The 25636-nt window shown below is 35.6% G+C and overlaps 5 protein-coding genes across 6 annotated transcripts; 4 read left to right on the top strand and 1 right to left on the bottom strand.

Moving 5' to 3' along the window:
- The first annotated feature begins 132 nt into the window (after positions 1-132).
- On the top strand, positions 133-6056 carry LOC125193744 (uncharacterized). Of its 2 annotated transcripts, XM_048091615.2 has the most exons (19): positions 133-240; positions 372-563; positions 953-1195; positions 1769-1832; positions 1911-2040; positions 2117-2261; positions 2429-2689; positions 2777-2861; positions 3345-3447; positions 3823-3948; positions 4021-4134; positions 4441-4559; positions 4661-4745; positions 4833-4925; positions 5023-5112; positions 5212-5331; positions 5424-5515; positions 5644-5698; positions 5777-6056. In XM_048091615.2, exons 2-19 carry the CDS (start codon positions 380-382, stop codon positions 5846-5848), a joined length of 2181 nt encoding a protein of 726 aa, XP_047947572.2. In that variant the 5' UTR covers positions 133-240; positions 372-379; the 3' UTR covers positions 5849-6056. The 2 variants fall into 2 exon arrangements, with proteins under 2 accessions (XP_047947572.2, XP_088926306.1); XM_089070180.1 differs by lacking the exons at positions 133-240; positions 372-563 and having other exon boundaries at positions 1030-1195; positions 1997-2040.
- LOC125193745 (perakine reductase-like) lies at positions 6011-7638 on the bottom strand. Its single transcript, XM_048091617.2, has 6 exons — positions 7483-7638; positions 7025-7402; positions 6777-6949; positions 6598-6694; positions 6362-6515; positions 6011-6284 (listed from the first exon to the last, which is right to left on the bottom strand). Exons 1-6 carry the CDS (start codon positions 7540-7542, stop codon positions 6103-6105), a joined length of 1044 nt encoding a protein of 347 aa, XP_047947574.1. The 5' UTR covers positions 7543-7638; the 3' UTR covers positions 6011-6102.
- Positions 7639-8487: 849 nt separating this feature from the next.
- On the top strand, positions 8488-9669 carry LOC125195351 (uncharacterized). Its single transcript, XM_089070181.1, has 2 exons — positions 8488-9090; positions 9192-9669. The coding sequence occupies exons 1-2, from the start codon at positions 8992-8994 to the stop codon at positions 9591-9593; spliced, it is 501 nt and encodes a 166-aa protein (XP_088926307.1). The 5' UTR covers positions 8488-8991; the 3' UTR covers positions 9594-9669.
- Positions 9670-13204: 3535 nt separating this feature from the next.
- LOC125193748 (transmembrane emp24 domain-containing protein p24beta3-like) lies at positions 13205-14900 on the top strand. Its single transcript, XM_048091619.2, has 4 exons — positions 13205-13443; positions 14160-14343; positions 14427-14534; positions 14611-14900. Exons 1-4 carry the CDS (start codon positions 13225-13227, stop codon positions 14742-14744), a joined length of 645 nt encoding a protein of 214 aa, XP_047947576.2. The 5' UTR covers positions 13205-13224; the 3' UTR covers positions 14745-14900.
- Positions 14901-16575: 1675 nt separating this feature from the next.
- LOC125192373 (stem-specific protein TSJT1-like) lies at positions 16576-18899 on the top strand. Its single transcript, XM_048089910.2, has 4 exons — positions 16576-16829; positions 17279-17519; positions 17620-17740; positions 18487-18899. The coding sequence occupies exons 1-4, from the start codon at positions 16627-16629 to the stop codon at positions 18675-18677; spliced, it is 756 nt and encodes a 251-aa protein (XP_047945867.1). The 5' UTR covers positions 16576-16626; the 3' UTR covers positions 18678-18899.
- The last annotated feature ends 6737 nt before the right edge of the window (positions 18900-25636 follow it).

Genomic DNA, 25636 nt, shown 5'->3' with positions numbered 1-25636 from the left:
TATATCAAATTAATTGTTTTGAGTTGAAAGAGCGAAATTATTTAAAAAAATATAATTAAAAATATCAAGTAATCGACTGAATTAAATAAGTGTGCATAACTTGCATAGATACAAATGGAAAGTTATGCAGGCGCAAGGGGCAATTCGGTCAATAAAAATAAACGAGCAGTGTGCCATTGTTTCTTCCACCGTCACTTGACTCGACATGCCATCCATATCCATGGCTTCCAAAATTCAACCGTAATAAATAATCCAATTTTCCTCTCGCTAAACCCGTTTACCTCGTCAAAACCTTCGTCGTCGTTACGCTTGTTCGGATCCGAACACATTTTCGAATTCGTATCACGTTTACGTGTGTAGCTGTATTGTAGGTTTTGGAATGGGCGGAGCGCCATCGACGCCGCGGCTGGGCAGCGCAGTGGAGTCGGCTGAGTACTTAATTGCGGCCTTCGTTGGCGAGAAATCGTTCCCTCTCGCCTCTGATTACTGGCAGAAGCTTCTCCACCTGCAACTCGACCTTCGCTGGGCCCCCGATCGCGTCCTCGAAGCTTGCCATCTCTTCGGTCTGTGCATTTTCTCTTCGTCTAATCGTCTGCTGTGATTTACGCATTGTTCGTAGCTGCAAATGTTTTATAGCAGTATTTGATTTTTTTTTCTGCTTTTTTTTCCGGCGTGATCGACCGGTCGTTAGTTGTGTTACGTTTTTTAAATTCATTTTCATGTGTGTTCTCTTCCATATCGCGCAATTGAAATCTAACGTCATCTGGAATTTGATTTTGCAATATAAGATAGTAGTTCACATTTTCTCCTGTACTAATTAACTGATCACTTTTCCCCCTCTTTTTTTATAATAGCTGGTAGTTGGTAGTAAGTAGTACTCATGAATTCCGCATCCGAGCTGCTGAGTCATTTGAACTAAGAGCAAAGCCTGCTTTGTGATTTTTGCTTGCAGCAAGGAACAATTGTGACACAAGGCACCTGACGAAGATTTTGATACACCTATCGTGGTGCTTGCAAGAGTGTGTTGATGATGCCTCTGCTGCGGAATCTCCAGCTTTCTCTAAGTCTCTTAATGCACTACTTTTATCATCCATTTTTCTGAAGTATCTCATTGAGAGTGCAACGAGTGACAACTTTGAAGAACTATACCTATTGCTGGATGAAACTGAGCCGATTCCTAGTAATTTTTCAAAAGGTTCATTTTCTTATGCAATAGTCAATTTCATTTAGGATCTATATAGTACATAAGGTTTGTTTCATTTTCTGATTTGTCTCCCCTGGAGAAATTAATACTCCCTCCGTCCATGAAAATTCGTCCCGGTTTGACCGGGCACGGGTTTTAAGAAATGTAATGGAAAGTGAGTTGAAAAAGTTAGTGGATTGTGGGTCCTACTTTTATATATTAGTTTTATAATAAAATGTGAGTAAGAATGAGTTAGTGGAATATGGGGTCCACTACCAAAAATGGTAAAAGTGAAATGGGACAAATTTTGGTGGACGGACGGAAATGGAAAAATGGGACAAATTTTCGTGGACGGAGGGAGTAATTTATACTGCATTACGCATATATATGCTCTTTTTCATAACAAATACAACATAGATTAACTCTTATTTGGTTTAATTTTGCTTTTCATTAGTTATTCTGGTGAATGTCTATATGTTAAATTCATGAACACACTCTCCAAAATTTCCACCTTCCAGTTACAGTTGATTTCCTGAAAAAATATTCAGTGTCACTTGTTTTACTATTATACCATTATCCACTCAGGTGAAAACGTTGCAGACCGTGTCATGTACAGTGTGCTCACCTTCATTGCCAAAGTTGATGTTAGGTATGGTGCTGATGTTATATGTCTGTTGATGCAGTGCCTTCTATTAGTTTTCTTACTTTATCAAATTTTCTGAATAAGACCTGGAACATACCTTCTACATTATGAGCTGCTTAACTTCTTGCTGATTGCCATGTCGACTCAACTTCTCTCTGGGCCATCACCAGGACTGAATGAGAAACACCCTTTTGCTGATGCAGCAATGACTCAGGTGGATTCAAGTGGCACATGCTTCCATCATCATTATCTAATAATTTTCTATTTTTAACCGCCTGTTGTTTCTGCAGGAAAGTTCCTTGGTTGATTTGGTCGTGAACAAGTTATTACTAAATTACACCATTCAGCCCAGGGTTCCATTAAGCAGTTTATTGTATTCTGTGTTTTCTGAAGCAAATCAGCTTGGTGTGCTGAGGAGAGTTGGCTCTGCAGCTGGTATAGTGTGGTGCAAACATTTTCTTTATCGATTATTAAGTTTATCTGTGATTTGATGTTTTTGTTTTCTGTTACCGTTGCATGTTGGTTTATTATGAAAACTCTTGGAACCCAATAATTATAATTTGGTTGTCAATGTCATGACTGAAATATTTTTGTGTTTGCAGCAAACTTGATGCTGCTGCCCCTTAATTACTTAGTCAGCTCAAACTATGAAGCTTCAAGAAGTTCATTGGCAGAAAGGAGTCTAAATGTCATACTTGTTCTTGTTAATTACCGTAAATGCATGTCTGATCTTTCTCTGAAGGATAAAGATGACAACTGCAATTCAGATTCCCTCTGTAAGGAAGAGTGTCACCTGGAGGAAGAAACATATTTTTCCGAAAACCCTTTCTGCAAAGCAGTAGAGAATGTGCAAGATATTGAATGTATGATCCTGGGCTTTTCCAGATTCTCTCAATCAAATGATATTATAATATATAAAGTGCTGAAGTTTTTGAGCTGTTCACCTGCAGTTAGCCACACTGAAGATGAGAGGAATGCACCTGGTGATCTTACAGTGAGGCTACCTTTTGCCTCTCTGTATGACACTCTTGGCATGTGAGTGTTTCCAGAGCCTTGTACTTGACATATAAATCGACATTATAAATTATAGCAAATGTTAAAATGCTAATGGGATTTTGCTTATTCTACTTTTGTTATCAGTAAATATCTTCTGAAATGCTATTGTGTGAATATATAACGTTCTTTGTTTTCAGAAAATTTGTTTTTAGTGGCTTCTATTAGAAATATTTACAGTTGATAATTTTCAACCTGGTTTATGCCCTCAGTTTTTGCATTCTGCATAAATGCCGCACTGATATAGCTGTTCTTATTTAGTTTCATCTTTCAGATCTAGTGGGTGCTACTATTTTTCAATTGAGACTTGAGCAATCTATAATCTAGGCTAGTACTATATGGGCTCAAGGCCTCTCTCTGTGCCAACACATTGCAATGCACCTCTGAGATCTTGTATGTGAATAATATATTCAGTTTAAGTGTTTTATTGAGTGCAATTTTACTTTATTTTCACTCTATTCTCAGGTGCTTGTCTGATGAAGCATCTCTCCTGTTGCTTTATTCTCTAATGCAAGGAAATTCATACTTTTTGGAGTATATTTTGGTGCGAACAGATTTGGATACACTGGTATGAATTGATTTCTGAAGATATTATCTCTTGATGTTTCATATAAAACATAAAACATGGATATGTGATGATAGTTTGAAATAATGACTGGTGGCTAACTGTCATGACTAAGTACGTTTATTGTAAAATAGTTGATTTTATTGTATTAATATCAAATTGTTCTCTGTGGAAAGTGTTTATTGTACGGCTACATGTTCTTTCCATGGCTATCTTGTAACATCTGAGAATAATGAGAATCATAGTCCAGAGAGTTTCTGCAACTACTTCATGATTAATTAGGGAAAAGTTTGTGTTGGTTGATCTTACATTTTTGTGCTGATGCACGGTTGTTTTTCCGGTGAATCGTGGTATGACAACTTTCTGTATATGCTACAGTTGATTCCCATGTTGGAAACTTTATATGATGCTCCAAGAAGAACACCCAATCATATATATATGGTGCTGATAGTACTTCTTATACTCAGCCAAGATTCCTCTTTTAATGCCAGCATTCACAAACTGGTAAAGAGAATTTAGTTTCAACCATTTAAGTTTATTTATGTAAGGTCTTACTGATTAGTGTTATTCTTACAGATGCTTCCTAGTGTTCCATGGTATCAAGAACGTCGCATTCATCAAACTTCTCTAGGTTCCCTGATGATCATAATTTTGGTCAGGACAGTGAAATATAACCTCTCTAAACTGAGGGTGAGACTTGATGCTATGCTTTCAGTTTATTTTTCTCTTTTGTTTTGACAATGTAGAGTTTATCCTTCCAAATGCCATATTGTTAGACTTGATGATTCATTAATCATTATCATCTGAAGGCTGTCCTCAAAATATCTTCTAAATGTTCTTGTTGAGTTCAAAACTTTTGTTTTCCTTTTATAAGAATTTAAAATCTTTAATGTCCATAACACAAAGCAAGCATAGACGATAACTTGTAATCATTGGAAGAGTTAATTTTGAGAAGTTATGTGGTTATATAGGTTTCTGACATTTCAGATGCAACAGGATATCTATCTCCACACAAATTGCCTGGCAATTTTGTCAAATATGGCATCATATGCTAACCATTTGAGCGCATATGCATCACAGCAGTTGGTCAGCCTTTTTGACATGCTTTCACGGAAGTGAGTCACATCTGTGTTGTTTTGTCCTTGGCTCCTCAGTGCTAGAATAGGGAGCTCTTCAATTTTTCTTCCGCCTCCCGTTTTAAATGTCTCCATCGTAGGTACAATAAACTAGCAGAGCTTAACAATGATAAGATTAACACAGCAGATGCCGTTGCCAGAGGAGACAACTTTCTGGAGGATCCGGTAAGTCCTTTTATCCTTTTTCATCTGACTTATAAGTGATGGCAATAGAGTTATGTATAATATTGACCTATACTAGGAATGCTGCAGATAATGGAACTGCATATATATACGGACTTCCTGAGACTTGTGCTGGAGATACTAAATGCAATTCTAACTTATGCATTACCTAGAAATCCAGAGGTATTAGAAAAGTGCACTTTAATTCTCATGTGTATAGTATTCATCTGATATTTTTAATCTCATCTCCATATCACATATTTTTGGCGGTGACATGCAGGTTGTTTATGCAATTATGCATAGGCAGGAGGTTCTTCTACCATTCCGGAATCATCCCCGTTTTAGTGAGCTTCTGGAAAACATCTTTACTGTACGTATTCATCCAAAGAATATTCCAGTTTTGGACTTCATAATTAGTGTTTTCTATCTCATGCATAAGAAATGTCCTCTGCATTACTTCGGTTATCAGGTTCTTAGTTTCTTCAATAGCCACATGGATAATCAGAAGATAGACGAGGAATGGTCGGTAGAGAAAGTTCTTGAAGTCATAATCAACAACTGTCGATCTTGGAGAGGTGAAGGAATGAAGGTATAAAGAAAAATGTTTAATTAAGTAACCAAAATAATTCTTGTGTTGCACGATTCCTTATTATCTTAACCCGCTATATTTGTTCTTCAAAGATATTTACGCAACTACGGTTTATCTATGAACAAGAGATCCACCCCGAAGAGTTCTTCATTCCATATGTGTGGCAGTTGATATTGTTCCGCAGGTATCCTAATTTCTATTCAAGTTTTATGTTTTGACCTTTTCTTTACCATTCAAGCACTTTAAAATTCGTATTTTCTTGGTGTTGTACTCAATTCCAATATTGATCGTTTTCCACATATTTCAACGTAGCTCCTTTACTTTCAATCCCAGCAGCATAAATTTATTCCCGGCACCTATACATGAGGTAAACTCTCTAGCCATCCGATTATAAATAACAAAGGGCGTGTTATCGTATTCAAGCTTTGTTCGAATCGAAATGCAGGACATAAATGATGAAGTGGAGGCAGAGAAGCTCCAAACCGGTGAGCTGAAAGATGATGCATTTAAAGCATAGGAGGGTTTTCTTATAATCAAATGTACATAACACAGTACTAATATACATCTTTGAGTGTATAGCCATTTTTGTTCTTCCATCTCTTCTTATGTCACAGATTAGATCTTACCAATGTAAAGAATAAGAGAAATTTCTCTAACTTGCAGCAATATACTAGAAAAGTTGAAAAGAAACACTTCCATTAATGAAAAGCTTCATGTTTATTTTAGGTGTTCTTGTGTCCAGTATTTATTCATCGATGGGATGGGACAGTATCATTTTTCATAGGGGGGTGTGTTTGCTAGCTTGTATGCAAACTTGGTAAAGTTGCCAAAATCCCTATCACCACCAACTTGATCAACTGGAATTGCTTCACCAATCTCTTTCAATTCCTCTGCTGTCAGCTTCACTCTCAACGACGCAGCGTTAGCTTCCAGATTTTCAATCTTCGTCGTCCCTGAAAGCGTTGTACCGAGAAATATCTTATGTCTATGTAAAACCACAACAAGTCCTGAGTAAGGGTTTGGGTCGTACCAGGTATGGGAACAACGTCATCACCCTGATGGAGAAGCCAAGCTAGAGCTAGTTGAGGAGGGGTGCAAGAATGCTTGGCTGCTAAGCCAGCAAACCGGGTGTATATTGCCCGATTCTTTTCTTGATTGTCCCCACTGAACCTCGGATGGAACATCTGTACAGACAAACAACCACAACGACGACATCATTAGGTAAGACTGGGAGAGCAATGTGCAGAAAATATGTGTAAAAGTTACCAGGATGCTCTGAGAAGGCAAGCTCTCAACCATTCCTTTCCCACCAAAGAATCCATGACCAAGAGGACTATATGCTACTATACCAATTCCAAGTTGTCTACAAAAAAATGAATAGCACAAACATAAACTAGATTGCATCAACAAAGACATTTCAGATTAGGATCCAGATTCTGACTAACCTACAAAGGGGAATAACATCCTCCTCGATGTCTCGAGTCCACAGAGAATACTCCATCTGCACCGCAGTGATTGGATGCACAGCGTGCGCTCTCCTGATCGTGTCAGCACTAGCCTCAGACAAACCAATGTAGCGTATCTTCCCCTCCTCGACCAGCTTCTTCATCTCCCCAACCTTAAAGAACACAAAGTCAGTATCGCCTATCTCTAACGGAGCTCAACCTATATAGTATATGAGTGTGCTACTCACAGTTTCCTCTATAGGCACAGACTGATCAACGCGGTGCTGGTAGTACAGATCGATGTAGTCCACATCGAGGCGCCTGAGGCTAGCCTCGATGCACTGCCTGACGTAGGCAGGGTGGCCCTGCACCACAACCTGGCTCAGGTCTGGCGTCATAGAAAGGCCAAACTTTGTTGCAATCTGAACTCTGTGACGAGGCAGATCTTTCAAAGCCTTGCCAATCATGATCTCGTTGTGGCCTTGTTTGCCGTAGACGTCAGCAGTGTCAAAGAAGGTGATGCCTCTGTTGAATGCTTGTTTTAGTATTTCGCCTCCGGCTTCGTGGGGGAGAGGAGCATTCAGTATGCCGGAGAGGCTCCCGCACCCGAACCCCACTCTAGAAACCTGGTAACAACCATTAGGTTTTCTGTTATTGCATCAAAAATAGCACAAGAAAGCATTAGAGATACTATTATCTGTGTTACCTCCAAACCTTGGGAGCCTAGTTTAACTCTTGGCACTTGAATCTCACAACTCTGCTCCATTCTTCTTATCAACCAAAGATCTCTCTTCTACACTTTAAGAGTAAACTATAGCTGATGTAGTAATGTTAGAGAGAGAGAGAGGGAGAGGCGTAACCGATATGCATAGTGGAGGTTGGAGAGACGTGAAGATGACATGTTGTTCAGAGTAGAGCCAAAACTGGTCTTGAACATGTCCATTTTATAATTTTTGTTGTATACTTTATTTTTTGAATTTTTAAATGCTGAACATTTCAACTCGGATCACAATTAGTCTTACACTAACAATTCTGTCAAGTTTAAAACAATTTTAACCTGAATTTAATGGTTTTAACAGTCCCATTTGGGTTAAAATCGTTTAAAAATCAGTCAAAATCGAGCTAAAACTGTTTAAAAGTTAATGGAATTATTAGTATACGATCAATTGTGGTCCAAATTGAATGTTCAAGATAAAAAATTCAAAAAATAAAATATATGACCAAAATCATAATATTAGCATATATTAAGGACTAATTTTTGACATTTTACTCTTTCGTTTACTATGATACTTATTTATTTTTCCCCTCGTAGATAGAGAGAGGGCGGCCAAATTTGGCAACTTTTGACTAGGAGTACTATTTGAAGGACAACAATGCCTAATGATCCATTAAGACCAAGTTTATTGGTGTGCAGGTCGACCTGCCACATCCCTATTACATTTAAAAAATAAATAAAAATTAATCCATGAAGTCTCTCTCTCTCCTTGACACAAGTCGCATAAATGCATGAAACCAACCGACCGGTCGCCTCTCTCATCTCACCACTCAGCCAATGAGATTGTGCCAAATGGCACAATTTCATTGGCTGATATTATTATTTTTAATAATTTATATATCTTTAATATATTATATTAAAAAATTATAAAAATTATACCAAAATTCATAATTTTTCCATCCTCTATAAATAGAGACCACATTTGCTATAGTTTTGCATAAAAAAAATATCATCTTTTCTCTTCCTATAATCCTTATTGTTTAATACAATTTCATATTTTTTAGTCTCCTTTGTTGCTAACTATGGAGGATGATGAGAATAATATATTTTCTGATTCTCCAAATTTCTCTCATTCCCAAAGCTTCAACCCTTCCCAAAATTTTAATCCTTCTCAAGATTATTTTCCTAGCTTTGATGATTTTCCGAATTCTGAACAATTTCAAAGTTCATTTCAAAATCAACATTCAAGCCAAGACATATCACAGACCAACATAAGTGCTTCAAACACTCCACATGGTTGGAGTGAGCAAGAAGACATGGCATTAATGTCTGCTTGGTGTTTCGTGAGCACAAATGCAATTGTTGGCACCAACCAAACTAGTATCCATCTATGGCAAAATGTTCTTAAACTATATGAGCAAACAAGAAAAGAAAATCCAAGAATGGGCCAACAAAGAAGTTTGGAGTCATTGAAGCAGCGCTACAAACGGCTCAACGCAAATGTCACAAAGTGGATTGGTGCATACAAACATGCGCATGATCGAGCTACGAGTGGCCAGTCTAAAGAGGACATTGAGAAAGCCGCTCAACAACTGTATGGTAAGAGCAAGTTTACTCACCATAAGGTGTTTGAGGAGGTGATGAGACTCAATCCCAAGTGGGAATTGAAATTGAATAGCACCGGTTCAACGCGTTTCCAGCCAGATGAAGATAGTCTTGAAGAAAGTCGTGGGAGCTCAAAAAGGTCGAGGACTAGTGAGGAAGGAGGACCTCAAATCGACTCTACTCCTGAGAGTCATTCTTCAATATTGCAACGTCCTATTGGAAGAGATCAAGCTAAGGCTAAGGCTAAAAGAAAAGGCAAAGAAGTCGCAACACCATCATATACAATTCCTAATGATTTCACTGCAGCACTGCGTGAAATGAGAGTCACGCGTGAAAGGGAATGTGATATTCAGGAACGGAAGATCAAGGCAGCTAGTGATATTCAGGAGCGGAACATCAAGGCAGCTATCCTTACTCCGCTGATGGCTAGGAGGGACTTAACTCCAGAAGAAGAAGATCTGAAACGCAATCTCATAGCAGAATTGTTTGGGAAGTGATCATAGTTTATCTGTTTTCAGTGTGTGTTTCTTAGTATGTAACTTTCAACTTCTGTTGCTTAGTATGTAATCTTCAATTTCCGTTGCTTAGTATGTAACTTTTATTTTCTGTTGCTTAGTATGTAATCTCCAATTTCCGTTGCTTAGTATGTAACCTTTAATTTCTGTTGCTTATGTGATTTCCAGTTTATGTGATAAGCCCTTCAATTAAAGCATGAATAGATAAAATGTGCTCACAAGTGGTGGTGGAATCCAATAGAAACCCATGTGATCACGAATAATAGAAGTATTCCTACATGACAAGTCATTTTCCACTCACAAGTGGTGGTGGAATCCATTAGAAACCCATGTGATCACGAATAATGGAAGTATGCCTACAGACAAGTCATTTTCCACTCACAAGTGGTGGTGGAATCCATTAGTAACCCATGTGATCATTAATAATGGAAGTATGCCTACATGACAAGTCATTTTCCACTCACAAATGATGGTGGAATCCATTAGAAACCCATGTGATCACGAATAATGGAAGTATGCCTACATGACAAGTCATTTTCCACTCACAAGTGGTGGTGGAATCCAATAGAAACCCATGTGATCACGAAAATCAAAGTATGACTACATTACAAGTCAGATTTTTTTATCACAAGTGGTGGTAGAATCCAAGGAAAACCCATGTGCTCACAAATATCAAAGTATGACTACATGACAAGCAATTCTACATCACAAGTGGTGGTGGAATCCAATAGAAATCCATGTGATCACGAAAATCAAAGTATGACTACATTATAAGTCAGATTTTTTATCACAAGTGGTGGTAGAATCCAAGGAAAACCCATGTGCTCACAAATATCAAAGTATGACTACATGACAAGCAATTCTACATCACAAGTGGTGGTGGAATCCAATAGAAACCCATGTGATCACGAAAATCAAAGTATGACTACATTACAAGACAGATTTTTTTATCACAAGTGGTGGTAGAATCCAAGGAAAACTCATGTGCTCACAAATGATAGTAGTGGAAGCCTATGCTCAACAAATAACTTCTATATATTTACCTATATGCTTCACGAAAATTACACACAAATCCTCTCACAATTATTGAGCCAACTCTCCCTAAAAAATGTCAACAAGTTCTAATTTTGAAGCTTCCAATCTTCTTGAAGACAATGAATGGGAAGAAAAAATTGTTGAACAAAATCAACAACTCGATCAACTAATCCAGGATATAGCTATGTGGCCAACAACCCTGCCTTCACAACCTACAACCCAGACGGTTAGAGCTAGAAGGAGATACATTGAAAGGAAACGCGAGGAGGGTCATGATATTATTTTCGAGCAGTACTTTGCTGAAGATCCAATCTATCCTCCAGATTTTTTCCGAACAAGGTATCGCATGCGAAAACCTTTGTTCGAAAAAATAATGAACAAGCTCGTCGAGACCGACAACTTTTTTATGCAAAAGCGTGATGCTACTGGTCGGCTTGGTATGTCTGCCATTCAGAAATGTACAGCAGCGATGAGGGTGTTGGCCTACGGGACGGCGGCCGACTTGCACGACGAATATTTGAGAATGAGCGCACAACTCATTCGCAAATCTCTCATCAAGTTCGTTGAAGGTGTAATTTCTAACTTCGGCGATGAGTACTTGCGAAAGCCCACCGAAGAAGACTTGGCAAGACTTCTGCATATTGGAGAACAACGTGGGTTTCCAGGCATGTTGGGTAGTATTGACTGCATGCATTGGGAATGGAAAAATTGTCCTACTTCATGGGCTGGACAATATGCTGGAAGAAGCGGGAGTCCGACAATCATCTTGGAAGCAGTAGCATCTCAAGATCTGTGGATCTGGCATGCTTTTTTTGGAACTCCAGGTTCGAGAAATGATATTAATGTCCTTGATCAATCTCCTGTTTTTGATGATATTTTGGAAGGTCGAGCACCGAAGGTCAATTACATAGTAAATGGCCACGAAAAAAATATGGGGTATTATCTTACTGATGGCATATATCCTCAATGGGCGGCATTTGTCAAATCTATTCCAGGTCCACAAACGATGAAGCACAAGTTGTTTGCTCGACATCAAGAGTCCGCGCGAAAAGATGTTGAGCGAGCTTTTGGTGTTTTGCAGGCTCGTTTTGCTTTTATCAAATGCCCATGTCTTATTTGGGATCGTGATATTATGGGGAAAATAATGATTGCTTGCATAATCTTGCATAATATGATAGTGGAAGATGAAAGAAGCACGTATTCAAACTATTGTGATCCAGCCGAATTTATTCAAGATCGACTTGGACGAAGTAGTCGTGAGAATGAAGGTGGAGATGCGAATAATGATTTCATATATTCTACGAATATGATCGCGAGTCTAGCTTCTTACATGAAAAATAAAGCCCAACTTCAAAACAGAGAAGCTCACAAAGCTCTGCTAAACGATTTGGTTGAGCATATATCGACGAAATTCGGCAATTCCAATTGAATGTCTAGTTTTCATCTTATGTATGAATACTAATTATGTATTTTCAATTTCGTATTTCAATTATTGTAATTTATGTTTTTTTTAAGTTTGTCTCTATAATTTTTAGTTTGTCATTTATTGCATTTTTTTTATAAATTTTATTATGCAATAATAACTATTCATAATATTATTATTTAAAAAATAATATAAAAATAAATGTATAATAGTGTGGTTGGGTGGTCATTGATAAACCATGAAAATAGGTATGGTTGGGTTGGGTGAATATTGATGATGTGGAAGATGATGTGGAGGAGATAGAAATGAATTAAATATTGAAAAGGTAGAGGGTTGGGTTGGGTTGGAGGGTTGCTGATAAACATGGTCCAAATTATTAGTATACGATTAATTGTGGTCCAAATTGAATGTTCAAGATAAAAAATTCAAAAAATAAAATATATGACCAAAATCATAATATTAGCATATATTAAGGACTAATTTTGACATTTTACTCTTTCGTTTACTATGATACTTATTTATTTTTCCCCTCGTAGATAGAGAGAGGGCGGCCAAATTTGGCAACTTTTGACTAGGAGTACTATTTGAAGGACAACAATGCCTAATGATCCATTAATAAAATGAAAAATGTTGTCGGCATGCACACTTGATTTGACTATAAGTGCGATTGTGTTGCACGTGTTTTACCAATAAAAATATACGTAAAACGATAAACAAAAACATAAGCTTATGTCAATTGTATGAAGCTTGGGTTAAAATCCTAATTGGACTGTTTTCTTGGTCATTTTATTTTATGATCATACTATTATTAATTATTTGTACTTTTTCATGTTATTTTTATGATGTATCAGAAGTCTCTTTCTAATTATTTGTGCTATTTTACGTTTTAGTTGTTTTTTTTTGTTTGTCAATTTCAATTTTTTGTTCCGTGAATCGAAGCTTGAGGAAATCTTGTGCTGTTTATTGGTATTAGCAATTAATTATAGTAGCAAAGAGTAATTAGTAAAAATAAGAAGTCGGGCCACGTCATCCTCAGGCTGCGGTGTGTTAGTCCAATAGCGTCATCCCACGTCATCACGATACACGTAGCAAAAGTATAAAAACACAGGACCGAGTTGACTCACAAGTCAAATAAGCAAAATTGGGAAAGTGGGAATGTCGATGGCGAGACGAATGGGCGGAGAGGCGGCGGCGCTTCTATGCCTCCTGATGCTGAGCGCATCGTGGCGCGCGGCGGCGCTCTCACTGATTGTGACGGACGTCGAGTGCGTCTACGAATACGTTTACTACAACGACGACACCGTGTCGGGGAACTTCGTCGTCGTCGATCACGACGCTTCCTGGAGATCCACTAATCCCGGAGTCGACTTCACCGTACTACACTTACATTTCTATCTATATATCTGTACACGCATCTATTTCTGCATGATTGTGTGTTTATATTGTATTCTCGATGTGAAGTTATATTGTAATTCTCGATGCAGAATTAGGCGTAGGAATTCTTGCCTGAATATATATTAATGAATAAATTATCAGCATCTATGTGTTTGGTTCCTGCATTGGGAGAAGAACTAATTTTATTTAATTTTGTGGGTAAATATTTTTTGGAATGAGCTATATCATCAATAATCAATTCATGAATTGCTGCACATTACTCCCAAAGGTGATGGTTAATCAGAATCTATGAAATTCTATTTGAAGATTAAATAAGTGGAATGTGTTGGAGTTGGGAAAAGGAAGACTTTTGTCTTCTTTTTTTTGTAATCATGTGTTTTTTTGTGTTTGTTTGTCTTTATGCCTTGTTTTGGTGATTGAGATTATTTAACTGTTTTGATGGATTTTTGCTGAACAATCTTAAAACAAACAACATCACTGAGGAAAGATAAAAATGGTGTTATTATGATTTCTTTCACTTGATTCGATTCGATTAGCATTGTTGTGGAAATGAGTTGTACTATAAGCTTATTGAGCTGTGTGTGCCAGAATGCATGTTTCTTGCTTGCTAAGTGAAGAAGTTGATGACATGACACTATTTTGATGCTTCTCTAAAGCTTAAACGAAGCAGCATTATTGATCTTGAATTGATGCAGGTGACAAATCCTGAAAACAGTATAGTCTACTCCTTGAAGGGATCAACTGGTGACAAATTCGACTTCAAGGTATCCAGTGGAATGCACAAATTCTGCTTCCACAATCCATCCAACTCGCCAGAAGCAGTCGCCTTCAACATTCACGTCGGCCACATTCCCAAACAACAGGATCTAGCCAAGGATGGTTCGTGTGTCTCTCTTCTCTTGTTAGCCTCCACATTACTACATTTTGTCCCAACTAACATACATATTCTTGTACATTTGCAGAGCATTTCGAGCCTGTGAATGCCAAGATTGCTGAACTGAGGGAGTCTTTGTACTCTGTTACATTAGAGCAGAAGTACCTTAAAGCACGTGGTTATCGTCACCGCCATAGTAAGGCTATTCCTAACACATTCCATATATACTCCTTCAACTCCTGATGAGGTTGATTCTGATTGTTTTGGTGCAGCAAATGAGAGCACACGAAAGCGCGTGATTGGGTACACGGTCGGGGAATATCTGTTGCTTGTTGCGTTGAGCGGGCTTCAGGTTGTCTACATAAGAAAATTGTTCAGCAAACCCGTCGCATACGGCCGCGTTTGATGCTCAGTCCCTCACAGTGAGACACAAATACATGAATTATCAATACTACTCTAGTTTTCTGTAAACTATCTTCAATCAGAATGTGAAATCAAATTACAGTATATTTAACTTTCATCCCATCTTTCTTGCAATAAAAATGGCAGCTTTTAATATTTATTTACAAATTCATTATCTCCAATTTATTTTATGAAATAATTAACGTGGTCCAAATGACTAAATTGCAGAATTTTAGGTAATCTTTGGTGACATTAGCATTTATCTGTGTTGTTGTGACATATATGAGTGTTTATTTAGATAGTACTCTTTTTGAGAGTTTTATTCGACTCAATGGCCACGATTTATAGTATTGGGTGTTTAGAGACATTTCTTTGGGTCTCTATAGGTCATTACAGAAATAATTATATTCTTCCGTTAATGAGATTTTTTTGATAAAACGAAAGCGTTCAAACTTCAAAGTTCAAACCATCCAAAGTGGCAAACCAAACTTATAGTGGTAGAACAAAAGCAACGACCAATAAACAAATCTATAATAAAAACAAATAATGTCAAAGTCAAAGCAAACCTATATTACCTCAAGTTGGTGACCTAATTCAAACATATCAATCTCCATCAAACAAACATAAAGAAAGCAATAGTTAATCCAATCAAGACCAATTAATAAGAAAGAAGACAATTCACTTGCATCAATCAAGTTTTGTGCTAGAAACTCCACTTGTCTGGTTTGATCATTATCGTCAATTCTTACTCCAATCATTAGTCACTATATTGGTCATTCATTAGGCCGTTTGAAGGGATAATTTTGGGGACCAAGTTCTTACAATGCAATATAAATTGTCACATAAGTTAAGTCTTTTCTTCTGTGTTTTTACAATTTCGTTAGTTCTTTTCCTTAATTGAGACATTTCTTATGCTTTAATTGATAATCCTAGATACTAGTATAAGCTTCTTATTTTTATTGAGATGTGTATATATATGACCCAATGTACAAATCCCCTCAACATTTGTACCCACTCAACAATGACGGATTCAAGTTACACCGGCTATTCTAATGCTAGTAAAATTGTAACAAATATAGCATTCGAAGCTGCCAGCCTGCCACCGATCATATCATACGACAACTGACCTCAAATCTTAGAGATTGGACACACCGGCCCTACCTTACCATCATCTCCCTTGTGTCCAACCCATAAATTTAGCTATTACTATTGAGATTCTTATATCTTCGGGCCATCTAATTGTATATGTCCAAATCCAATTCCCCCATTGTAGAATAAACATGGACCTTTCAATGTGATAAAAAAGACACGAGGTATAATAATAAGGCATTGATGATGGTGACCAGTGGGGTTGCGAATCTGTAATCCAGAGAATTCTTGGGCGGATTAATAAACAAAGTAATTAATTAAAGATAAAAATCTTACTGTTTGTCATCAAAATGCAGCGCTCGAGAACAATTAATTATCCATTAATACAAAGCTGACTTGACTAGCTGTGGCCATGTCATTGGATAAGATCTTACCCTTTCTTTAATATTCTCATCTCAATTTCCTCTAATACCCTCATAGTACAATTGATACACATTTAGTTGGATAAGATCTAACCCTTTTGCTTTCGGATTATATTTGAGCTATTTTAACAATTTATTTACTGTTCCGTTCATTTCCACCTATGCCTCTAACATTTTGGGCCACAATAATAAACTTTTTACAATCAACCATTTATAAAATTCCTAGCTTTTCATCCAACAAAATGATAAAGGGCATTTCCGTCCAACCACATAGACCCACACAATCTTCCTTTTCCTATTTAAACAGAAAACGGTTTAGTTGATTTTTTGCACTCTTTCATCAACTGAAATAAAAAAATCCATTTCGTGAAAAAAATGTTGGCTGTTTTCGACAAATCGGTGGCGAAAAGCCCCGATGCATTGGCGCAGAACCTCCAAAATGAATCTCTTCCCGCACTGGAAGACAAATTCTTGGCCACCTATTTCTCGTCCGTACACCCGGGCTCCGTCGTCATCAACCTCGCCTCTGCCGGTTTCATGGCCTACTCTTCTGATCGCCAAACCCCCCTTCTCCCCAGGTTTTCCTTGTTTGTTTCTTTCAATTGTTAGTGTTTGTAGCTTTTTTAGTGATCCGATTACTAGGTTTTAAGTTGTTTTCATTGAGCTTAGCTATTTGCTTATGTGTGTGAATCTTAAATGATGAGTTTGTAAATTTGATGATTTCATCTGAGGAATTTCATAGTGTTTATCTTAACATTGGATTGTTCATGATTCTTCACTCAATTGGTTAAAATTCTTGAATTTAATTCTGTCAATTTGGTTGTAGACTTGTAGTGTGAAGGAATTGCATTTATCTGTGATGTTTGTTGTGTTATGTGCATCATTCTCTGTAATCTGATTTATGTAGTTAATTACTCAATGATTATTAGAAAGATTTGTTTTTTCACACTCTAATCTCCTCTGTTTTTTGAAACTACTTTAGATCACTGTGGGAGGGTATTCTGATTTGTGTGTGTCATCTTTGCAGACTGTTTGCAGTTGTGGACGGCATATTCTGCTTGTTCGAAGGGCATATCCAAAACGTCGCCCACCTTAAGCAGCAGTATGGGTTAAACAAGACGGCGAATGAGGTGATCATCGTTATTGAGGCTTACAGGACGTTGAGGGACAGAGGCCCGTATCCTGCTGATCAAGTGGTCAGGGATATTCAAGGGAAGTTCGCCTTCGTCCTCTTTGACAGTGTCTCGAACAATGCATTTGTAGCATCTGTAAGTGATCCTCTAATCCTGTACTCATTAAATACCACTCTTATCTCGTGATTCTTGTTGCAAATTTGCAATATATCTCACGTTAAATGTTTTGGTGTAGGATGCTGATGGCAGTGTTCCCTTCTTTTGGGGGACCGATGCGGATGGCCATCTCGTTCTCTCTACTGATGGAGAAGTCGTCAAGCAAGGCTGTGGAAAAACATTTGCTCCCTTTCCTAAAGGTACTGTTTTTAATGTTGTCGACTTTTTTGATGATGGGAATGAGGAGAGAACGAATCATTAACTATTTTTCATAGATAGGAGGACGTCTAGCTTACTTCACATTACACAAAAGAGTCAGGCGCGTGTTTGTTTGACATGGCATGATTGGTTTTGTTATGAAATAATGGATGCTTAATTCGATCCTTGAATAGTGAGACTAATAAAAAATCTAGAAGCTGCAATATCTCAGTACAAATAGGTAATAGGAGTACTTCATAAGGTAAACTCGTAGAGGCTCATATCGTTATGCTTCATAGGTTTACATATTGAGTTATATGAGAAACTTTATCTACATAAGAATTGCTAAGCCTCTAAGCATTCAGTTTCGCCTCAAATATGTCTATTGCTCTTGTCATATGTCACGTGTGCACCTTGTTCGCCCTCGATCACCAGTAAAATCGAGAATGGTAATATTCTTTGCACCCTATTTGTTGTCACTGTGACTGAATATTATCATACTGAAATGGATGCATATATAAATAGGAGTTTGATAGAGTCGGAAATCTTATAGAATCGCGTTGTAGCTGATTTCCGAGTTGTTATGCTGGTGTAAAAAAGAAGTCTCTTGTTTTCAAAGTTTAGGTTTATCCAAGTTAGTACTATATCTCATAGAATTGGTTGAAAAATGTTTTTATAGTGTAACATGCAACCTTTTCTTGACAATATCATCATTCATCAAGCAGTTCATATTTTCTCTATCCATCAGGATGTTTCTACACATCTTCTGGAGGTCTCCGAAGCTACGAGCATCCAGTTAACGAACTGAAGGCTGTGCCAAGAATTGACAGCTCTGGCGAAGTTTGTGGCCTGACCTTTAAGGTGGATGCAGAGTCGCGCAAAGGGAACACAGGAATGCCTAGAGTTGGAAGCGACGCAAATTGGTCCCAAAACTACTGAGAAATCCAATTGACTGACTTCATCACCCTTATGTCCGAGGCTTATGTTATTATCGGCTGCGGATTCTCTCGTATTTAATTACTATGATGAGATCGAATCGAGCACTGTCACTTTTGATGCTCTGTAAAACAATGTCAGTTGCTTACTGAAGCCATTTTGTTGGCCTTGAACCATACGTAAATAAAATAATCAAGACTACGCTGAGGTTGTGTTTTTATCAAATCTATGCATACCAATCCCTATTAACATAACCTCTTCTGTAATTACATGTTTGTTTTGTGTGTGGTTACATTCTTGGGCATGTGTGTGTTTGGTCATCATTGGTGTTACTGTAGGCTCCATCCTAGTTTTCACAATGAACTCTTCTTAAATATTGATTTGTATGCTGCAATGGTACATGTTAGGCCATCCGCAACACGTCCTGCGCGCGTCTCGGTCTCGTCCCGCCGAGACGAGACGGCGACGAGACGCTGTTGCAAACACCATCTCGTCCCGAAGGGACGAGCCATCTCGTCGCGCGTCTCGCGCGGAAGGGCATCGGGGCGAGCTGTCTCGCCACGCGCTAGCGCCACGTGGCGCGCGCTGGCGCTAGGCGTGACGCCCACTCGCCGGCCCGCGAGTGGGCGTCGTAATTATGAAGTCATAATTTTTTTTTTTTTTTAAAAAATTCGATTTTTCGAAATTAAAAAAAAAATTAAACGGTAATATGACCGTTCCAACAGTCAAAAATTTAATTTTTTTAATTTTTTTTTAATTCGATAAATACTCATCATTCTCCATTTTACACACAAACGCACATCTATTCTTCTCTCATTTCTCTTTCTTTCATCTCCAATCATTTCTATAAACCATTCCCACAAATTATTCTTCTACCGCCCACGCCCAACTCTAGGAGGATCTAATGGAGCACATTTGGGCAAAATTTGGCAACCATTAGATGATTGTCACTAGAGAACTCTGTCTTCTGCTTCTTTGCCTCCAACTTTTTTGTGATTTGAATTTAAGTGTGGAATTTGTAATTTCTAGTATTTTAAAATTTTTAAATTTTTTTTTTTGGGATTTTAAATTGTAATTTTCTTTTATTTAATAAAGTGTGTTTTTATTAATTGAATTTGTTGGAAATAAAAATAAAAAATGAAATCGAATGAATAGTTAAGAGATGGAGTGATGCAGGTGTTGTCTCTTAGTTAAGAAATGGACAGAAAAGTACAGTGAGACCCATGAATAGTGAAGAGATGAGACTGTTAAGAGACGGATAAGAGATAGCGTTGCGGATGGCCTTATGCATAAAAATAATATGTTTTCTTATATGGAGTACTAGGTAACACCATAATCCAAAACTAAGACTAAATCTACACTATTGGATTTTAATATGAGTGGATGAGATTAAAGCTCACAAATTTCAGTAAATAGAAGACAAAATATCAACAAAAGGGTAATATCGCCATTATGTTGTCATATGATAATTTTCGTGTGTTTTTTTTTATATCTACATAGTGTATTACAAATATCTACAATATGACATGAGAATATCAACACAAGCACAAGAAAATATCAATACAATTTTATAGATATTTTACATTCGCTATATTGAGATTTTGCATACACTATATTGAGATTTTTTTTTGTATTTGTTGATAAAATATGCTTATCAACATGTACGAAAATTAAAACATAATTTCAAATTTCATCACCCAAACATCGTCAGAACATATGCAATTGAGATCTTGTTGCAATCCTTATAAAATTATCTTTAATTTGACGGAGTATATCTTTTGCGAAAAAATAATTTAAACCGAGAGATTTACGTAAATTTAATGTTTTGAGATGATTTTGATGAGAGAGAATTGACATTAATACCCTTTAGGTTTATTTAATAATTTTTTAATTTAAAATATAAACCATGTTGTACTATTTGTATGTTTTCTTTTGTTGGTATACACTATAACAATCAATTAACTTACAGATTAAAATAGGGGTGTGATCAATTGCTAACTTTCTTAAGTTACTAACTTGCTAACTCATCAACGCAGTGTATTAAAAATGTCAACACGACATTAAAATGTCAACACATAATTTTGTTGAACTTTAATATAATGTGTTGATATTATGTGTTGACATTTTAATGTCACCGTATTGACATTTTTAATACACAACATTGATGAGTTAGCACAGTTAACAATTTAAATAGTTAATATAACACACCCCGATTAAAATACTATATAAATTTCAAGTAAATCTATAAATTAAAATACTTACAAATTCTATCAATGGGGGAGTGTTAAATTGCTAACTCAATACCTAATTGCTAACTATAATTAAATTATAGCCCTTAGATATTAAAATCAAGGGCCTAGATCATTAGCCCCGGAATGTCAATACGATCAACAAAAAACGTTAAGTGTATTAAGATCAATTTACAACAAATTAATTGTAACTAACTTTTGAAAATTATTACATAACTTTAAAACGCATATATTCTCAATTTAAATTATTTTTTCGCACAAAATATATCAAACTAAAGATAATTTCATAAGGATTCTAACAAGATCTTACTTGCATATGTTCCGATGTCAAAATTTGAAAAAAAAATCGAAAAATTTCAATTGTTTCGTACAACAACAAATGTTAACATAGTATATAGAATATGTCAATATAATACATGTAGAATGCCATTTTTAAAGCAATGTGTTCACATAAGCAATGTATTGACATTCTCAAGGCATTGTGTTGATATTTTTAAAACACTATATTGACATTTTCATCCAAAACCCTAATTTGATAGTTTTTTTTTAAATCTTTTTCGATTTAATTAATAAAAAATAAAAATTACACGTGATAAATTTTAGACTACTAGATTTATAAAATCTTATGATCTTAAATTAGTTGTAGTTAACAGCTTGAGAGTGAACAATTGATCACTCCCCTTCTATCAGTTATATCAAGAAATATATTGATGTACATGGAATCAAGTAATTTTGAAGTTAAGTTCTTATATTAGGAATAAATAATTGAATTTGAGTTATCTTAACTTTTTAATCGGAATACCTAAATTACACGTAAGTAGTATTATTGTAAATATTATTATAATTATTGGAGATGATGGTTAGTATTATTGTTAATATTTAAAATTTTGTTATGGGAATTTGATAAAAGAAAATAGTGCATTAAAAGGTATCCTTTGAGCACCCATGTGCTCGCAAAAATGCTACATGTCATGTGCTTAGAAAACCCATTATAGCGAGTCGAGCACATTAAGAATTTCAAGTGTGCTTTGTATGAAGCTTGTCCGAATATTTTGTGAGCATTGCGAGCACTCTCCAAACAATGGTCTGCTCATTACCTTGCTCATTATAAGGTTAACGGACCTAGACTTTGTTAGTTTGCGAGCAATTGTATTTGTTCGAAAATTTGTGAGCACTCCATTGAACTTAGAAAATCATTATGCGAACACGGGTACATGCTCGCAAATCTCTGCATTGTAATCAGAATTTAATCAATTCGAGCATAAAATTGGGCCTCTTTTGCAAGCACAAAAGTGCTTGGAAAATTAGTGGTACTAATTTTTTTAAGGAGAGTGAATATAGTTTAAAATATACTAACTGATTAAACAGAACAATACCCAAAATATTTAGGAGAGCAAATAGAATATGAAAAACAATTTACTAAAAGATTTGATTTAATTAGGAATTAGGAAAACTTTAACTTCTCAAAGTTGTATAAAATGATTACAACACTCCTATATATAGAGAGATTATATAGGCGTTCTAGAAATCTCTTATTCTTTTCTTTTTTATATTCTAATTGTTAGGATATTTCTTTTCAACTATCTAGTTAATTTCCACATATATTACTACATTATTCTAGATAATAATATTTTACCATAATTGTAGATAATTATACTACAAAAATCTCATTTTTTTTATTCCAATACAAGGCCCGAGTTAATGAACATCTTAAAAATCCATGTCAATAGGCATCTAAAGTTCTAAACACAATGTCAATTGGCATTCTAACCAAAATTAAAATGTATGTCTAGTTATCTTTTTCGAATTACACAAAAACTAACATCGAGTATTATCTTAACTTATCAATCCTCTAAAAATGTTTACACTTAAATAGAATATACAGTAGTATCGAAGCTGTATTGAATTATGTAATATCAAATCCTTTGAGATATTATCTTGCAACAAGTCATTTTCTCGATTTTCCAAATTGGGATTTGATCTAGCTGGCTCTATTTTGAATTGTTGGATTTCGCAGTGTGTTTAAAAACAAAAAGAAGATGCTAAAAGGAATTGCTTAATTTACACTGGATTATATTAGACGCAGAGATCGATAGAAGAAGAAAAATTGAATGTTATGATACTTTTTCAATTTAAAAGGCATACATATGCATTATCAATTGCCACTTTTATAGGAACATTGCTAGGCATCACTTATAAACAAATTAAACCATCAAAAACTATATGGTCCCCCTCAATTAATTGTCATATACTTAGCGCACACATGTATGGTTTTTAAATAATAGAAAAATATTTTGATGGTAGGGGTTGGATAATAATTTTAGGACCAAATTTTTACTGAATATCTATATATACTACATGTTTAAATTTGTTAAATATGGTTATTACATGCATGGATATAACAATAAAGCACACTGCATATACATAAGAACATGTAGATACATATGTCTTGATCCAATCCTAAGGTGAATAAATGCTCTTACAGAATATATAGATACTCTCACTAGCATGTCTGAAAAACCAGCAGCATTGTGGAGGCGTGACATTTTATAAAAATACACCTAGCTAAATTTATAATAAATATTGGGACCACTTATTAATACTATTTCTTCTTCAAATTTGTATTACTAATTATAATATATTTAATCTTTTTAGCCGAAGAACTATTCCCCTCTCTGATTCCTCCTCTACTTATACCCTTTATCTTGCCACTCATTCATCCATCAAACAAACTCTCTTGATCACTTGTTTCATTTCTTTCTTTCTTTTCCGGGCGTGTGATCGTGTTGGGTAAAGCTGCCAGCATGATCTAAGCTTCCCTTTCGAGTCGGGGAAGGGAAGCTTAGGTCATGTGGCAGCTTCATCCTATGCCATTTGGCACGAAGATTCAAAATACCATGCTTCGTTCCTTCTCTTGTTTTTTCAATTAATTTGCACAAGAAAACCCTAGTTTTCCCCCATTCTGTGGCTTTTTTATTCAGATTAGGGTTTCTGTTTCATTTCCATTATAGATTTGATATTTAATTTTATGGGATGTTTAGGAATTCTCATGTACTATATAACTAAATATTATGGCAAAATCATTCAATCTTGAAGAGAAGTCTTGAATGGTTTTGCCAATTACTCCGAGATCCCTTTCTATAAATATATAATTGTGCAGTAAATCTGATAATGTACACATTTGTTTCAAGAAACCATTTATTGTCGCAGTTAATTCTTTCCTATTTCCTTTTAATATGAATTTTACATGATAAAGGTTGAAATTTCAAACAGGCTTCAATCTTTTTCTTGGAAAAAGAAATGTTATTTAAGATTTTTTTAGCTCATCCCTTTCATTCCAATAATTAACAAAAAATTGCTTTCTTGTTTTCTGGTGTTGATGTTGAAAACCTTGTGCATTATTGTATAAATGGTTTTAACAATTCTTCAGATGCATTTATAATCACACTTTTCATAGGAAGTTTTTGCGGTCTATTTTTTTTTTTTTTTTAAATGATCGATCAGAAAACTGTATTCTGTACTGCATCCATCCGCCAAAGAATTTAAGAATCTTTATTTTGATTATATTTTATCAGTTTCTATTTTATAAAAACTAAATAATAAAGAAAATAGTACTTTTTATTGTGGTGCAAAAGTTAAATGCTACACCAATAAAGTGAGAATTGAGATACATCCATCTTAAAGGAATGAGTAAAAAATTTTACTTGGGGAAAAAATGCATAAAGAAGTCGTAAGAGTAATTAATTACGGTTAAGTGAAATAATTAATATATTGATGCCAAGCTGAATTTCACTCTATGACTTAATTATGCATGATTCCCAGTGCTTACTATATTGTGTAAATATTATTAAAATCATTACATAATTGCATGCTAATTATTCAAGCTGAGAACCAGTGGGATACTTCAAATCAAATTCAAGAATCATAGCTAGGGAGCAACTCTTAGTCAGATTTTGGGAGTTGATATAGTTTATTGAGACATAGTGAACATAGAAGTTATACAATTTACTATCATAAAATTCTCGTAAAAAGTTAAACATTTTGTAAATTACTATAATTGTTGGTTGATTAGAAATAGTCATGTTTTGATTAAGAATCCAGATAAGATGATGCGAGCTATGAATTTTGCTAGAATGTAATTAAATCAGTTTTTAAACCTAATACTCAAAATTGATTTGTCAAGATGATGTTCAAAATTACTTACTCTTATAAGCTTCAAACGGAATGTGCTAAAAAAACAAAAGAAAATGTTAATCAAACTCTAGATAGTAGAATGCTGCTCAAAAGCGATGATATCACTTCTGATCTCATAAGTCAAAGGCAATATCACTTCAAAGCTAGTTATGCTATCCAATAATTCAGAAAAAAACGATGCTAAGAAATTAAAGATGATATTTCTAAATATCTCACTCAAACTTAAGCTATTCGATATCTAAATTATCTTCGCATTTAAGATAAAAGTGTCATGATCTTCACATATTACAATTCAAGATCCAAATGTGAAGATATTCAGACTTAGATTGTTTGTCAAGTTCTAATTTCTAAATTAGACGATGCATAATAGGAGTACAATTTTGGTTTTCAAATCTTAGACAATATTATGCATATATAAATATAGGGTTGTCTTATAAACAAAACAATCCTTAAGTGTATAACCTAGAACTATATTTCATCCATCGGATGAGGAAAAAGGACGGCCAAGATTAAAACCCA

This window comes from Salvia hispanica, chromosome 4 (assembly GCF_029641045.1).
Source record: "Salvia hispanica isolate PSC_SH4W2 chromosome 4, Shi_PSC_v1, whole genome shotgun sequence".
Taxonomy (NCBI): domain Eukaryota; kingdom Viridiplantae; phylum Streptophyta; class Magnoliopsida; order Lamiales; family Lamiaceae; genus Salvia; species Salvia hispanica.
The sequence above is the reverse complement of the archived record's forward strand: the minus strand, read 5'-3'. Positions and strand labels throughout refer to the sequence as shown.